Below are 16,189 nucleotides of genomic sequence, written 5' to 3'. Positions count from 1 at the left end.
GGTTTGCAGGACTGAAAAGATGTCTCGGGAGGTGTGTTGTCTCCCTGGGGCAAAGATCTGTGATGTGATAGAGAGGCTGACAAGACTTGTCAAGTCTACTGACCATCACTCCTTTCTTTTGTTTCTTGTGGGAACCAATGATACTGCAAGGCACAGCCTTCAGAATATCATAAGGGATTATGAGGCTTTGGGTAGGAAGTTGAAAGAGGTGGATGAACAGGTTGTCTCCTCATCTTTTTTCCCAGTTGAAGGGCATGGTCCAGGAAGAGAGAAGAAAATAGCGGATATAAACAACTGGCTCCGTAGATGGTGCCGCCAAGAATGGTATGGATTCTTGGATCATGGACTGAGGTTCCATGAGGAAGGACTTCTGGCAAGAGATGGGTTGCATCTCACACCAGTTGGCAAAAACGTTTTTGCCAATAGTCTCAAGAATTTGATCAGGAGGGCTTTAAACTGAGTTATGTGGGGGACGAAGAAAGCAGGGATGGAGAAATAGCCAAACTGTCATAGAGGGAAAAAGACAAACAGTTCAAGGACCCAACAGTGGGAGAAAAAATGTTTGAACAGGCAGCAAGTAAAGGGAACACATAGTCTTAAATGTATCTACTACACTAATGCACAGCATATAGGAAATAAGCAAGCTGAACTTGAACTCCTAGTACAACAAAGCAAATATGATATAATAGGCCTCACTGAAACCTGGTGGGATAAGTCTCATGATTGGAATGTAGGATGTTTTCAAGAGAAATAGGCCAAACAGAAAGGGAGGAGGAATAGCCTTATAAGTCAGGGACATTTACACCAGTGAAGAGATACAGGACATTGTTCCTGGAAGCCAGGTGGAGAGCATCTGGATAAAAATTAAAGGGGAGGGAAACAACAAGGATGTTATTGTGGGAGTCTACTACAGACCCCCGAGTCAGACGGAGGAATTGGATGATGTTTTTCTAGAACAGATGACCACACACTCCGAAAGGAGAGATGTAGTAGTGATGGGTGACTTCAACTATCCTGATATTTGCTGGAATTCAAATTCAGCCAAATCCTCAAGGTCTAGCAGATTCCTCACTTGCCTTGGAGACAGTTTCATTGTCCAAAATGTGGAAGAGACAACAAGGGGGCCAGCTATTTTGGATCAGATCCTAACCAACAGGGATGACCTAGTTAATGGAGTGCAAGGGGTGGGATCCTGAGGTGGAACTGATCATGTTCTCCTGGAGTTTGTTATACAATGGAAAGGAGAAGCCAGGCATAATCAGACACGCCTTCTAGATTTCAGGAGAGCGGATTTTAGTAAACTTAGAGAAATACTGGGGGTGATCCCATGGTCAGGAATACTAAAAGAGAAGGGAGTTCAAGACGGATGGGGCTTTCTCAAAGGTGAGACACTGAAGGCACATTTTCAAACAGTTCCAATGAGGAAGAAAAATGGGAGGTGTCTCAAGAAACCAGGATGGATCACTAAGGAACTTTCAACTGAGCTAACTTTTAAACGGAGCATGTATAAGAAATGGAAAAATGGGGAAATCACCAAACAGGAATTCAAACAAATAGCAAGCACATGTAGGGGTAAAGTCAGAAAAGCTACAGCGCAGAATGAACTCAGGCTTGCTAGAGAGGTTAAAAACAATAAAAAGGGCTTCTTTGGATATGTCCGCAGCAAAAGGAAGAAAAAGGAAACGGTAGGGCCACTCCATGGAGAAGATGGCAAAATGCTAACAGAAGACAGAGAAAAGGCAGAATAACTCAACACCTTCTTTGCCTCAGTCTTCTCAGAAAAGGAAAAGAGTGCTCAACCTGAAGATAATGGAGCAGAAGACAGAACAGGGGAATTTCAGCACAGAATAAGTAAAGAGATAGTAGAGGACTAACCTTGTTAATCTAAAGAATTTAAGTCTCCAGGACTAGATGAACTACATCCAAGGATATTAAAAGAGCTGGCAAGTGTAATATCGGAGCCATTGGCAATAATCTTTGAGAACTCCTGGAGAACAGCAGACTGGAGGAGGGCAAATGTTGTCCCCATCTTCAAAAAGGGAAAAAAGAGGATGCCAACAACTATTGTCCAGTTAGTCTGACATCTAAACCCGGAAAGATTCTAGAGCAGATCATTAAACAGAGAGTCTGTGAACATCTAGAAAACAATGCCATCACTAAAAGTCAACATGGGTTTCAGAGAAAGAAGTCATGCCAGACAAATCATTTTTTGCTAAAATTACCAGCTTGTTAGATGAAGGGAACACTGTGGATATAGTATATCTTGATTTCAGTAAGGCCTTTGACAAAGTTCCCCATGACATTCTTGCAAACAAGCTTGTAAAATGTGGGCTAGACAAGGCAACTGTTACATGGATTTGCAATTGGTTGACTGACCGAAGCCAAAGGGGGCTCAACAATGGCTCCTTTTCATCCTGGAGAGAAGTGATCAGTGGGGTTCCACAGGGCTCTGTCCTGGGCCTAGTGCTATTCAACATCTTTATCAATGACTTGGAGGACAAAATTGGGGGCATACTTATCAAATTTGCAGATGACATCAAACTAGGGGGAGTAGCTAATACCCCAGAGGACAGGATCAAAATTCAAGATGACCTAAATAGACTAGAAAGCTGGGCCAAATCTAACAAAATGAAATTCAACATGGAGAAATGTAAGGCAACAGGGAGAAATGTAAGACAGGAGAAAAAAAAGGAAATGCATAGATATATTATGGGGGAATAACTCGCTTGACAACAGTACCCGTGAAAGGGATCTAGCAGTCCTAGTAAACCACAAGTTGAACATGAGTCAACAGTGTGTTGCAGCAGCTAAAAAAAACAATGTGATTGTAGGCTGCATCAATACAAATATAGTGTTTAGACTAAGAGAAGTAATAGCATCACTCTATTCTGCTTTGGTTAGGTCTCACCTGGAATACTGCATCCAGTTCTGGTCACCACAGTTCAAAAAGGATGTTGACAAGCTGGAGTGTGTCCAGAGCAGGGCAACATAAATGATGAAAGGTCTGGAAACCATGCCTTATGAACAGAGACTGAGAGAGCTGGCTATATTTAGCCTGAAGAAGAGATGGTTAAGACGTAATATGATAGCCCTGTTTAAATATTTGAAGGGGTGTCATATTAAGGATGGAGCAAGTTTGTTTTCTGCTGCTCCAAAGACTAGGACCCAGAGAAATGGATGCAAACTATAGGAAAAGAGATTCTACCTGAACACTAGGAAGAACCTCCTGACAGTCAGAGCTGTTTGACACTGGAATACACTCTCTTGGAATCTCTTTATTTGGAGGTTTTTAAGCAGAGGTTGGACGGCCACCTGTTGGGGGAGCTTTGATTGTGTGTTCCTACATGGCAGGGTGTTGGACTGGATGGCCCTTGAGGTCTCTTCCAACTCTATGATTCTATTACTTTTTTCCCCTATGCTTATACAAACATTGTGATTTATAATAATAAAAAAAAGATAGTGGTTTTTTTTACTATATCAAACATAACATTGATTTTTAAACAGAAGAATGCAAGGGAATGCAGGACAGGGTCCATGTAAACGGGTGAGAAGCAATATTAAAGATTAAATATTAAAGTAAAAGATTGTGTTTGGCCATACCTCTATGTAGATAAATCTTTGTTGTTGTTGTTGTTGTTGTTGTGTGCCTTCAAGTCATTTCCAACTTATGGTGACCCTAAGGTGAACCTATCATGGGATTTTCTTGGCAAGATCTGTTCAGAAGAGGGTTGCCCTGGCCGTTCCCTGAGGCTCAGAGAGTGTGACTTTCCCAAGGTCACCCAGTGGATTTTTGATGGCTGAGCTGTGAACTGAACCCTGATCTCCAGAATCACAGTGCAACATTCAAACCACTATGCCACACTGGCCCTCTAGATGAATCTAGACACTTTGAAAGTGATAACTAAGGGAGTTCTTAGGGTGTGTATTTTAAGGTTATTTCACATTTAACATTGGTCAAATTTAGTTAAATAATTTCCCCCTGTAACCTGCAGTATCAACTTCATCTATCAAGAGGCAGAATTCCCTGACCTCTCCCAGGGAAAGAAATGAAGCCAAACTTAGAATACTGATTTCTCCAGAGACTGACATTCTGTTTTTCTTCACAGAGCCTAAAACTCTTTAAATAATATGAGAGAGAGAGAGAGAGAGAGAGAATAGAAAGTTCTGTAGCCTGGCAAGGTGGGTGGGGGAAGGGGAACTGAGCAGATGGGGAAGGCCAGAATGGAGCACTGGGGTTGAGTGGAGAGAGAAAAAGTCAGAAAAGAAAAAAGGATGAGAGCTGCTCACTTGTTATTCATAGCTAAACAGTTAAATCATGCACGTTGTTCAACTTACCTTCGCAAATAAGTTGTACATTCCTCTTATTAGCAGCCAGATTAATGCAAAAGGAAATGAGCTCCAGGTCAACACGTTCATCAGGACATTCAAACAGCATCTTCATTAACTAACAACATATGGATTTAAAGCCGTTAGATTTGTCAGAAGAACAGCAACATAGCTGCAGCACTGAAGTAATTCCATTTTTCTTAAGAGGATGAGGAAATTTCTCCCCATGTACGGTAATAGATTCCATATTGGTTTTGTTTTCCTACAGAAACTTCTTGGTGGTGGTGATGGTGGTGTTTGCCTTCAAGTTATTTCTGACTTATGTCTGCACTAAGGAAAACCTATAACAGTGTTTTCTTGGCAAAGATCTTCAGAGGGGGTTTGCCACTGTCATCCTCTTAGGCTGAGACTGTGATGTTCCCGAGGTCACCCAGTGCTTTTCAGGGCCAAGCAGGGATTTGAACCTTGCTCTCCATAGTCAAGTGCTCAAACCTGGCTCTCTACAGAATGGCTCTCTTTCCCTGGCTCTCCCATCATGCTGGGTCTCTACAGAAACCTTTTAGGAACTGGCAAATGGAAATGGGAGCAGAGCCAGAGCCAACAAGTCTGAACAAAATAACTGTCCAGAAAAATCTAAACTCCCAACTCATAAACTGTCTAGCTTTGGGATGTGTAATGCCCTGTCTCTATCTAACTCAGTGAAAGCAATTCATGGACGAAACTAGAAAGTTTATTGGAAAATGTGAAGTCGAAGGCTTTCATGGCCGGCATCCAGTTTTTTGTGGGTTTTTTGGGCTACGTGGCCGTGTTCTAGAAAAGTTTACTCCTGAAGTTTTGCCAGCATCTGTGGCTGGTATCTTCTGAGAATTTTATTGAAAAAGATCAGCACAGCCTTTGCCATATCTGAGTTAAGAAGCTAAGTTTCACTTCTATACTCTGTCCAGATACACTCCCTTCCTTCCTTCACATTCCATTCCCATGAAAAGGCAGGCACTATATGACCTTAGTTCACACAGAACAATTACTCACAGCTGCTTACCTCCTTTCCCCTTACATTCAAGCTTCCAACATGGCTACAGCATAGCTAAGCAGGCCTAACTTTAACATGACAGAGGGGGCAGTGATGACTTCAGTTTTCATTTTACATTTTACTTGGAGCAAAGTGCAACATTATTGTATACAGATCAATGCAACTTCACCTTCAACATGTAATTAACTTTAGATGCTTCTCGTGACTGAGAAGCATCTAAAGAGTCAATATAATGGAGAATGCCTTAATGCAAAGTATGGTGATGGCAGTGTAAGGATTGATCTATTACTTTCCTGTGCTATACAATATTATTCAATAGCTAAAACTCTTTACCATGCTTAGGTAACAAGAATTAAAATAATAAACTACAGCATGTCTTAATACTAAGTAAAATCCTTTCTTAAAAATTAAAAATGTGCTGAATAAAAAAAAATCAATAGTACCATTAAGATTTCAAAAGTTGAAACACTTTAAAAAAACCTGAAGGATTAAAAAAAAAGAGGCCTGGCACTGAAAAGAACACAAGCTAGGCACTCTCTGGGGATAGTCAATGGAATCACTTCATTTGGCAACAGCACCCAGAAGCCCTCTGAGGATAATCTTAGGGCCACAACAGGTATATATAGGAGACAATTTTCCAGTAACCTGAGCCTAAGCCAATAGGCACTTCAATAGTTAATATGAGAATTGGATCTGGAGCCAGAGTAGAAGCTAGCAAAAAAATTAAAAAAGCTTTCTCGTTCAGGCTCTACTCCAGTGACCAGCAATGAAGCCTCTACTGCATAGCAGATTTTTTTTTAGGGAGAAAATAGTTTGTGCTTCAGTGATGTCAGTGGCGAGTTACAAACCGCCTGTTTGGGGTGGGCTGCACCCGCCCCTTTCCCTGGTGTATCGGGGCCTCAGTGTTTAGAGCAGCAGCCGCTGAGGCCCCGATCCGCCACTTTTCGGGCTGTGGGGAAGCGGCAAAAGGCCCCTTCCCCGCAGCCTCAAAAGGGGTGTCCCTGGGGCTTCAAGCCCCAAGGACACCCCGCGGCGGCGGGGAGGAGGAGAAAGGGGCTGCTTGGCCCCTTTCTCCTTTGGTCCGCTGGGTGCAGCCATCTGAATGCTGCGCCCAGCGGACCAAACCAGGAAGGAGCTCCGAAATGAAGCTCCTTCCTGCTCCGCGGAAAGGGCGCATTATGAGCCCTGGCGCGGAGCAAGGACGTCACGTCCTCGCCGCCCCGTATAGAGGCAGCGCAGTTGTGACGTCCTCATGGCGGCGGCCATGCGGAACGGCTGCTGCCATTTTGTGTGCGCGGAGCGCACACTAGGGTTAGGGGGTGCGGAAGCACTGGCCCTTTCTAACCCTAGTACGCGCTCTGCGCGTACTTTCGTGCCCGTCTGTAACAGGCCTATACTGTATTCTGTTCCACAGTCAACTATGAGCTTGCATCTTCATATAGAAAGGCAAGCAAATATGTCAGTTTTAAAAAGTAGTAGAGGATATGCTCTCTATAGTGAAGTAGAATTTCAGCAGTGTTATGATTCATATTTTTTATAAATACAGTTGGCCTTCCACATTTGTGGCTCTGACTTTTGCGGCTTTGGTTATTTGCAATTTTGATTCATATGTTCTCTTTAGGAATCTCAGGGTCTTCCAGCACAACTCCGCCAGAAGTTGACCATTGAATTGGGGTAGAAAATGCAGAGGTATCTAGAGAACACACTTTTCTAGATATCTGTAGGTCCTCCATGATTTCTTTTCATATGCTTTAGGACAGCTCTCTCCTATCTCCTGCTGGAAAATCTTTGAATTATTATGCCAGAAGTGCATGCCTCCAAGATCTTTTGACTGGCAACTTCCTAACTCTAATGTTTGAAGTAATGCTGCAGTTTCTGAACTTAGTGCATACGTGGAACAACAAAATCCTGTCAAGAAAGGGTGGCTATCCTCCTCCTCCTCCTCTAGAGTGCCATCACTATACATGGAGCTTTACCAAACAAAACAAACAAACAAACAAACAAAAAAACAACAAGAATAAAACAGTTCCCTACCCTCAGGTTTACAATCTAAAGAGGGGCCAAACAGACAGCTTGAGTAAAAAAAATGTGGCTACGTTAGTTTCAAAGAGGTTTGCCTCCTGTACTGTAGAAGAATATTGACTATCATGATTACATCACTACACAAGCATGCCGTTCGGCCAAGCTAATACTTAGAAAAGCTTTTATAAATAGCTGAATGTCATTCACACCTATTTAAATAAAGCATGCATTGCAGGGGTCTGGACAATATTGTTTTTGCTGACTTTTTATTATTTTACTGCCACTTTAAGAACAGTTAATCAGAACTCTGGGGAAAGGAAAAGACAGCTTTCTGGGCAGTTGATTTTGGTTTTCTCCAAAACTGTGACACCCCAGTTAGGCCTCTGCTGAACTACTAACTAGGTTATACTTATTAAAATTAAATTTACTTGAATCCTCCTGGATCAGAGTGTAACATTTGGTGAACCAGGCTAGACATTTTGAACTGAAAGGGCCTTACCCTATAAGAGACAAACCCACTAAAAGAGAAAGCACCATGTTACTAGAAAATCTCTCTGTAGATAATAACTATTTTGTTGTGTCAACTGCTTTCAAGTTGACCCTAACTCATAGCAACCCTGTGGATGAGACAACGGCAAGACTTTCTGTCCTCCACTGCTCAGTTTAGGTCCCGTAAATTCATACCCATGACCTCCCAATAGCACAAGTCTTTCTCTCTTTCTACTTCCCTCCACTTTTACTAGCATTATTATCTTTTCCAATGAGTCATGCCTTCTCATATGTCCGTCCAAGGTACAACAGCCCTAATTTGCTCATCTTCGGTTCCAGGTAGATTTCCGGCTTGATCTGTTCTAGGACCCATTTATTGGTCTTTTTGGCTGTCCATGGTATCCTCAGCACTCTTCTCTAGCACCATATTTCAAATGACTTGATTTTCTTCTTGTTCGCTTTCTTCACTGTCCAGATCTTGAATATATACATGGTGATGGGGAATACACTGGCTTGTATGATTCTAACTTTCATGCTCAATTGTATATCTTTACTCTTTAGAATTATTATAGTTCTTTCATGGTGGTCCTTCCTACTCATAGTCTTCTTCTGTTTTCTTGTCTATTGTCTCTTACCCTTCTGAAGATGGATTGGGGTCATAGCAGCCACATGCTGCAGGCTCAATCCGCCTTGAAGCCACCTGAAAAAGGAGCAGCAAAGATCTGCTTCTTTTTCAGGTGGCAAAAAGCCACCTTTTCCCATCCAGCTGCGGCCCCATGTCAGCTTCAGAATGGCCTGGGGGTGTGTGGCATGTAAACACTGTGGTGCCAGAGCGTTTCTATGTCTCTGACTGCTGCAGTGACTAATGATGTCATCATCAAGCAGCACTTTAAAAAGTTGCCTTGCCACCCCAAGAACCATCGCCTGCCTCTCCCAGAAAACCCCAGGGACCAGCAGAGAGACTGTGGAGGCCCAGGAGCCCAGCTGTTGGGGGCATGGCAGACAAGCAGCATTTTAAAAAGCTGCCTTGCCACCCCAAGAACCATCACCTGCCTCTCCCAGAAAACACCAGGGACCAGCAGAGACACTCTGAAGGCACAGGAGCCCAGCTGCTGAGGGTCCGGCAGACAAGCAGCACTTTAAAAAGCTGCTTTGCCACCCCAAGAACCATCACCTGTCTCTCCCAGAAAACACCAGGGACCAGCAGAGAGAATCTGGAGGCACAGGAGCCCAGTTGTCACCACCTCCTCCACACCCATGGTCCTAGATTACAATGTTTTAAGATTGTGTATTGTTTATATTGTTTTTAGGATTGGGATCGGTGATTGAGAATGGGGATTATTTTCTATTTTACTTGTTTTGTTCATTTATTGCTATGTAACTTGCTTTGTAAATTTTATTGCTGCTGTGAATTGATATGAATTTTTTGCTATTTATTGCTATTGTTTTGCTGGGGTGCCTAAGGCGGCCCTTTACCAGCCCAAAAAGGAGCAGATGTTTTCCACTCCTATTTGGGCTGGCGGCAGGTGGATTGGGGCCACAGTGTTTCCTGGCATGGCTCCAGGGCAAGCAGCTCTGGGCCTGTCCCAATCTGCCCTTTTGGGGCAGTCTGTTTCACCCCTTTGTTAACTGAGGTATGTACCACAACAGAGAAGGCACTATCATGCTATCATGGGCCCCATACAGACAGGGCAAAATAAAACTGCTTCGGGTCACTTTGGAGATATGCTGTTTAAATGATGCATGAGTCCTAAGAGTCTAGAAGCCACATCAAAGCCACGATCCAGTCCTAAGGACTGGAGCGCAGCTTTGGCACAGCTTCTGGACTCTTAATAATTAATAATTTAATTTGTTTTATTTATATACCGCTATTCCAGAGATCATAGCGGTGAACAGCAAGTAAGCTAATTTGCAAGTAAGCTAATTAGCCCCCAACAGTCTGGGTACTCATTTTAGCGACCTCGGAAGGATGCAAGCCTGAGTCGAGCTTGGGCCCTTTGCTGGTCTTGAACTCGCAACCTTGTGGTCTTTAGTAAATGGCTGCAGTACAGGCATTTAACCACTGCGCCACCAGGGCTCCATGTATCATTTAAACAGCATATCTCCAAAGTGATTCGAAGCAGATTTATTTTGTCCTGTCTGTATGGGGCCATGGTTTGAGTCTGTGAGTACTGAGGATGTGGACAAGCTCCTAGGTAGTGTGAAGAAGGGAACTTGCTTTCTCGATCCTTGACCTTCACGACTGGTTGTCCAAGGTGTAGATGCAACAATAATGCTTTTGAAACACATTGTTAATGCATCTCTTAGCGAGGACCAGTTTCCACCTTGTTTAAAAGAAGCGGTGGTAAGGCCGCTTCTGGAAAAAAACTCCCTAGACACTTTGGATAAGAATAACTATAGACCAGTCTCACATCTTCCATTTTTGAATAAGGTGACTGAGAGAGCTGTTGCTCGTCAAGTCCAAGTAGTTTTGGATAAAACCGATTATCTGGATCCATTTCAAACCGGCTTTAGGACAGGATATGGAGTTGAGAGAGCCATGGTTGCCTTAGTGGATGATCTTCACCTATCGACAGAGGAAGTGTGACCCTATTGGTACTTTTGGATCTCTCAATGGCTTTTGATACCATCGATCATGGCATCCTTCTGGAACGCCTGGGAGGGTTGGGAATTGGGGGCATGGCATTGCAGTGGTTCCAATCCTTCCTCTCAGGCAGATTCCAGGAGGGGATGCTCAGGACAGGTGCTCCTCAAAAAGAGAGCTTAAATTCGCCGTCCCTCAAGGCGCCATTCTGTCCACAATGTTATTTAATATATATATGAAGCCGCTGGGAGAGATCATTCGGAGACATGGGGCAGGGTGTTACCAGTATGCTGACGACACTCAGATATGCCTCTCCATGCCTCAGACTACAGTATTGACATCTCTCCTCTTAATGATTGTCTTAAGGCCGTAATGGACTGGATGAGGAAAAACAGACTGAAAATGAATTCAGACGACGGAGGTACTTGTTGTCACCCCCCCCCCCCCACACACACACAAATCCAGGTATAGAGATATGTCAACTGGTCCTAGATGGGGTCACACTTGGGAGTGCTCCTGGACTCATCACTTCAGATGTGAAATCAGATAAATGTGACGGTCAGGAGTGCTTGTTATCAGCTTCATCTGATATGCCAGCTGTGTCCTTTCCTGGAGCCGGGGGACCTGGAAACTGTGGTACATGCGCTGGTAACCTCACAACTCAACTTTTGTAATGTGCTCTACATGGGGCTACCCTTTGTGCCTAATCCGGAAACTTCAATTAGTTCAAAATATGGAGTCCTGATTAGTCACTAGGAAAGCGAGAGGTGACCATATAACAATTTTAAAATCTCTTCACTGGCTGCCCATTAGTTTCCAGACACAGTACAAGGTGTTGGTGATGACCTTTAAAGCCCTTCATGGCCTGGGTCCAGCCTATTTGTGGGATCGCCTTCTTCCATATAATCCACCCCATGCACTAAGGTCCTCTGGGAAAAAGTTACCGCAGCCACCAAAAACTAGACTGGCTGCGGTTATCCAGAGGACCTTTTCATCTGCCACTCCCAAACTGTGGAGTGACCTGTCAGAGCAGATCCAACATATCAGTAATCTTGATAGCTTTAAAAAGGCTATCAAGACAGATCTTTTCCAACAGGTCTTCCCTGAATAATTCACTCGGTCACCCCGCTGATATAGTTCATTAATATAGACTATTCACTGATTTTACCAAGATGCCCATTGTCCTGTTTCTTATTGTTTTAATGACTTAAAATTGTTTTTATTAATGTTATGTAGGATTTATTGTGATGTTGTTGGGGAGGGAGGGGATAGTAGGATTTTTATATTGGAGCCCTGGTGGTGCAGTTATTAAATGCCTGTACTGCAGCCACTCACTCAAAAACCATAAGACTGCGAGTTCAATACCACAAAAGGGCTCAAGCTCGACTCAGGCTTGCTTCCTTCCGAGGTTACTAAAATGAGTACCCAGATTGTTGGGGGCAATTAGCTTACAGTTGTAAACTGCTTAGACACTGCTAGTTCGGTATGAAATGGTACATAAATGAAGCTTTTTTATTTGTTTTTGTTTGTATATTGTATATATTTTATTATTGTTGTAAGCCGCCTTGATCCTATGGGAGAGGCAGGATAGAAACATTATTATTTCTATTAATATTATTTTGCATATCAAGAATACTTGAAGAAAAGCCTTTCCTGGAAGAATGCTCTATGGCAGTGATTCCCAAAGTGGGAATCTTGGGGGCAGCGGAAAGATCTAGGGGAACAGTGAAGTAAAAGGGGCAGCAGGGAGACCTTCAAAGTTCTGGCACACACAAAAGACAATGGAGCCATCAGCCTTTAGTGCCATAGTGGAGATGAGGCTTTAGAGCGCATGGCAATGGCGGAGAAGTGGCGGCAAAAAAGAATTGTCATATTTCGTACCCTGCATAAGCTATGTGAGTTTTCTAGAATCTGGATGGCAGGTTGGAGTTGCACTACTTCTTCTGTTTTCTTTTATCAGACAGGCTGAGAGAAGTGTAGCAGAAGAAACAATGTCTGGGGAACATCCGTCTCTGGGAAAAGAGGGGGACGAGCATCCAGGATTGATTCTTCAAAAGGTTCTTTTGCCTTATTTGCCTCTCTCCGACTGAGAGTCTTCCTCTGCCAGGGAGAAGCTTTTCCCTTTACATCCTGTTACCTCGGGAGCACCAATCAAGCATCTGGTTGAGTAGCCACAAGGATGGCATGGGCAGGAGGCTTCTCAGTCACTGCTCAGCCAGCTGCTTGCTAGCTGTTCCCAAAGTGACCAACTAACTGTCCAGTCACTGCTCAACCGGCTGCCTGGGCTCTGCCCCTTTGCACCCAGTCACCCTGGGAGCAGCAACTGAACAGTGACCCAGCTGGTCTTCCTTTTGCTGTAAGATCACGGTGGAAAAAAGGGAAAAGCAGGCCTGGGCTGCTGCCACTGCTGCATTCGCATGAGCGGCTGTGGAGGAGGTGGTGACAAGTTGGGGTGACTGAAGTAGACAACAATGTCTAGTTGGCTGCTCCACAAATAGTAGATCTAGTATCAAGAAATAGCCGTTGAGGGTGCTAGTGTTGTCACTCAAGAGGAAAGGGGATAATAGCCCCAAAAAGTTTGGGAACTACTGATAAATATATTGGGATCCTAAACCATTTAGGGCTTTAAAGGTAAGCACCAACATTTGAACTAGTCTCAGAAAGGAACAAGCAGCCATACAGCCCTTTCAGAAATTGTGTGATTCTACCTAACTATACTGGTTATAAACATGACCACTATATTTTATACTAACTGAATCTTGCAAAATATTTTCAAGGGCATTTCCACATTCAGCACATTACAGTAATTCAATAAGGATTTTCCTAGCATATGAACCTGTGTAATCAGTCTATCTCTGCTGAGGGACAGCAATAGCTGATATGGAGAAAGTGATTATTTGAAAACCTACCTGAGGGATACAGTCTGTGTATGCAAACATTGATTTAAAACGGTCATCCATGCTTATGTGATATAGGATACACATGGCCACTTGTTTATAATTTTCATTTCCTATGGAAAAAAAAGGAGAAAAGAACCATACAATATTGATAACCAAGACAAATCAATCATATTTTGAGACTAATTTGATACACATTTAATTAGATTTGAATACTCCTAAAAGATAACAGAAACCTGTGTTAGTCTGGATTGGTATGCAAAGTATCTCCTAGAACGTAATGTTCACTACAATCCACCTTCCATTGCCCTACGTGCCAGGGAAAAAAGCCCAGGATCCCTCACCTCATTTTCCAATTTCTTCCTTCATCCTGTTTCTTTCTTCTTTCTCCTGTGATAGTTCTCAGTGACAAATGACTGACAGCTTCCCACACCACATTTCTTCAGTAACTGCAGTGGCAGGAAAGTGTCTTCCCTAACCTGGAGGCCAGTCCAAAGAAGCTGCCTACTCCTAATTAGCAGGGAAATAGTGGGGAATTAGCAGTAATTCTGGGATAAATTAAAACTATGTTTCTCACACACACACAAAAAATCATCAACCAGGAAGCATTAGCAGTAGTTTCAATGTTAAATTAAGTAATAAAAATTGAAACCTACCTAATAATGCTGTGAGTTTTGGAAGAAGCCCAACTTGGACCATTTTATTTCTCAAGCTTGTGTCAAAGGAAAGGTTCAATAAAAGTCGCAGAGTAATGTTCTGCAGGTCTTCATGTTTACAGGGTACCATTTTTACTAGTTTGTCAACAATATCCATTTCAACCTGTTTGAGAAGTACGTAAAAGTAAGTATTTCAAATCCCCTGCTCCAAGGATTTAATAAAAACCAAGCAGTAGACAGAAGTATGCAAAAGCGTATTCTCCTCAAATACCACACTTAAGTTTCCTTGTAAACAATATCTGGCCAGAGCTTTCAATTGACTCATTGGTTAGCTCATTAAGGGGCTGTACAGACCAGCCATTAAGATCGACCCGGGGGCAGAGTTGGAGCGTGATGTCCACATGACGCATTCCTCAACTCTGCCCCCAGGCCAGCATGACACAGTGCACCGCACCACACAGCAGGCAGCATCATGGCACTTCTCTGGCACTGTGTCTACATGATGGAGCACCAAAGGAGTGCCGAACAGCCGTGGGGCTGCAGCTATGGTGCCCTTTCTGGGGTGCAAAAGGAGCGGCTTTTTGTGGCTTCTTTTTTGCACTGCAGCAAAGCGTGATTTGGGCTGTAGCATGTAGGTGCCGTGGTCCCGATCTGGTGCTAAAAAGGGCGGCTGTAGGCTGCCCCTTAGAGATGGTCTGTCGAGCCCCAAAGTTATTACAGTGCGTCCGCGTTATATGTGACTTAAATGGCTTTCAGCATATGCTGAAAGTCGCACCAGAAGAAGGCTCGGTGTGCCCCAGAAAGGGTAATTAATCTTTTGAATGGGGCTCGAGCATATGAGGAATTCTGTTACGTGGGGGAATCTGGAACGGATCCCAGCGTAAGAGAAGGGCCCACTGTAGATCACTTTCCCCAGTGATTTCACCTAACTTTTTAGATTCCCCAATTAATGCTCAAGTTTAAAATATGTTTCAGTGAATTAACTTTCTAGACTTTGTTAAGGGGATACCTCTCCCTCTTGTCATGTTCAGTGAACAGCAAGGTCTACTGCCTCAGAAAAAGAGATATCAGAACTGGAGGAAAGGCATTACATAGTTCTGTTATTAAGGAGATTAATCTGTCTTGGGATAGAAATCAGGGAGAGGACAGAGGAAGGAAGTTTCTGGAGCAAAATAGTTGAGTTTGTGGAACAAAGGTTTTAGAATGAAGAATGGAAAAGAAGAATAAAGTCTTAGAATAGAATGGGAATGAGTTCTAGTCAGCCACACAAATCACTATATCATGCTTGTTGTCTTTCTATTATATATTATTCTATAATACAGAAGGATTACATCCTATTAATTGCAGTGAGCTATAATGAATCTCTTTACAATTCTTTAGTGTGTTATTCACATAGTGCTAGATTCTTGAAAAACGTTTTTTTCAAACTGTTCTTACATTTCCTTTCTTTTTGGCTTCTCCTCATCTTCCTCCCTCTCTCTCTACCTAACTTATCCATTCTGTTTTTTTAATTCTCCTCATCCTTTATCCACTGCCTTTAAATTATACAGTTAAGATGAGTATAGAGAAGATTGTGCTTGTCAGATACCTGATCACTAAAACTATAGGTACAATAGAGATTTCTGTGTTATATATGCAAAATCTGTACTCTATTATATTTTGCAGGCGATAACTTTTGACTGGAAGAGAGAAGACAGAAAGGATGGAGATACAATGGGACAAAACTAGCAAAATACATTTCAACAGGGGTAAGTATAAGGGGTCACATCTAAGCAAGAAAAATGAAAGGCATAAATATGGGATTGGTGACATCTGCAAAAAGCCAATGCAATCCTAGGCTGCATCAGGACCAGCATAGTGTCCAGATCAAGGGAAGTAGCAGTGCCACTATTTTGCTTCGGTCAGACCTCACCTGAAATACTGTGTCTAGTATGAAGCTCTACAGTTCAAGAAAGGACATTGACAAACTGGAATGGTTTCAGAGAAGGGCAACAAAGATGATCAGATGTCTGTAAAGCAAACCTTATGAGAAATAACTGAGGGATCTGGATATGTTTAACTTGGAGAGGTGACATGATAGCTATCTTTAAATATGAGGGGAGAAGAGATGTCATGTAGAATATGGAACAGGCATGTACAGAGACTAGAACACAAACCAATGGATTCTAATTACAAGTAAAGAGAT

The 16,189-nt window shown here is 42.9% G+C and overlaps 1 protein-coding gene across 6 annotated transcripts in view; it reads right to left on the bottom strand.

Moving 5' to 3' along the window:
• Positions 1-16,189, bottom strand: part of KIFAP3 (kinesin associated protein 3) — a 173,428-nt gene that overhangs the window by 92,003 nt on the left and 65,236 nt on the right. For all 6 annotated transcript variants that reach the window (XM_042461751.1, XM_042461753.1, XM_042461752.1 and 3 more), the window contains 3 exons: positions 14,005-14,167; positions 13,361-13,461; positions 4,336-4,444 (listed from right to left, as the gene is read on the bottom strand). In XM_042461751.1, coding sequence (XP_042317685.1) covers positions 4,336-4,444; positions 13,361-13,461; positions 14,005-14,167 — 373 coding nt within the window. The remainder of the gene's footprint in view (positions 1-4,335; positions 4,445-13,360; positions 13,462-14,004; positions 14,168-16,189) is intronic.

The sequence above is a fragment of the Sceloporus undulatus genome, chromosome 4, assembly GCF_019175285.1.
Source record: "Sceloporus undulatus isolate JIND9_A2432 ecotype Alabama chromosome 4, SceUnd_v1.1, whole genome shotgun sequence".
Classification (NCBI taxonomy): domain Eukaryota; kingdom Metazoa; phylum Chordata; class Lepidosauria; order Squamata; family Phrynosomatidae; genus Sceloporus; species Sceloporus undulatus.
Note: the sequence above shows the minus strand (reverse complement) of the source record. Positions and strands in the feature narration are given on the sequence as shown.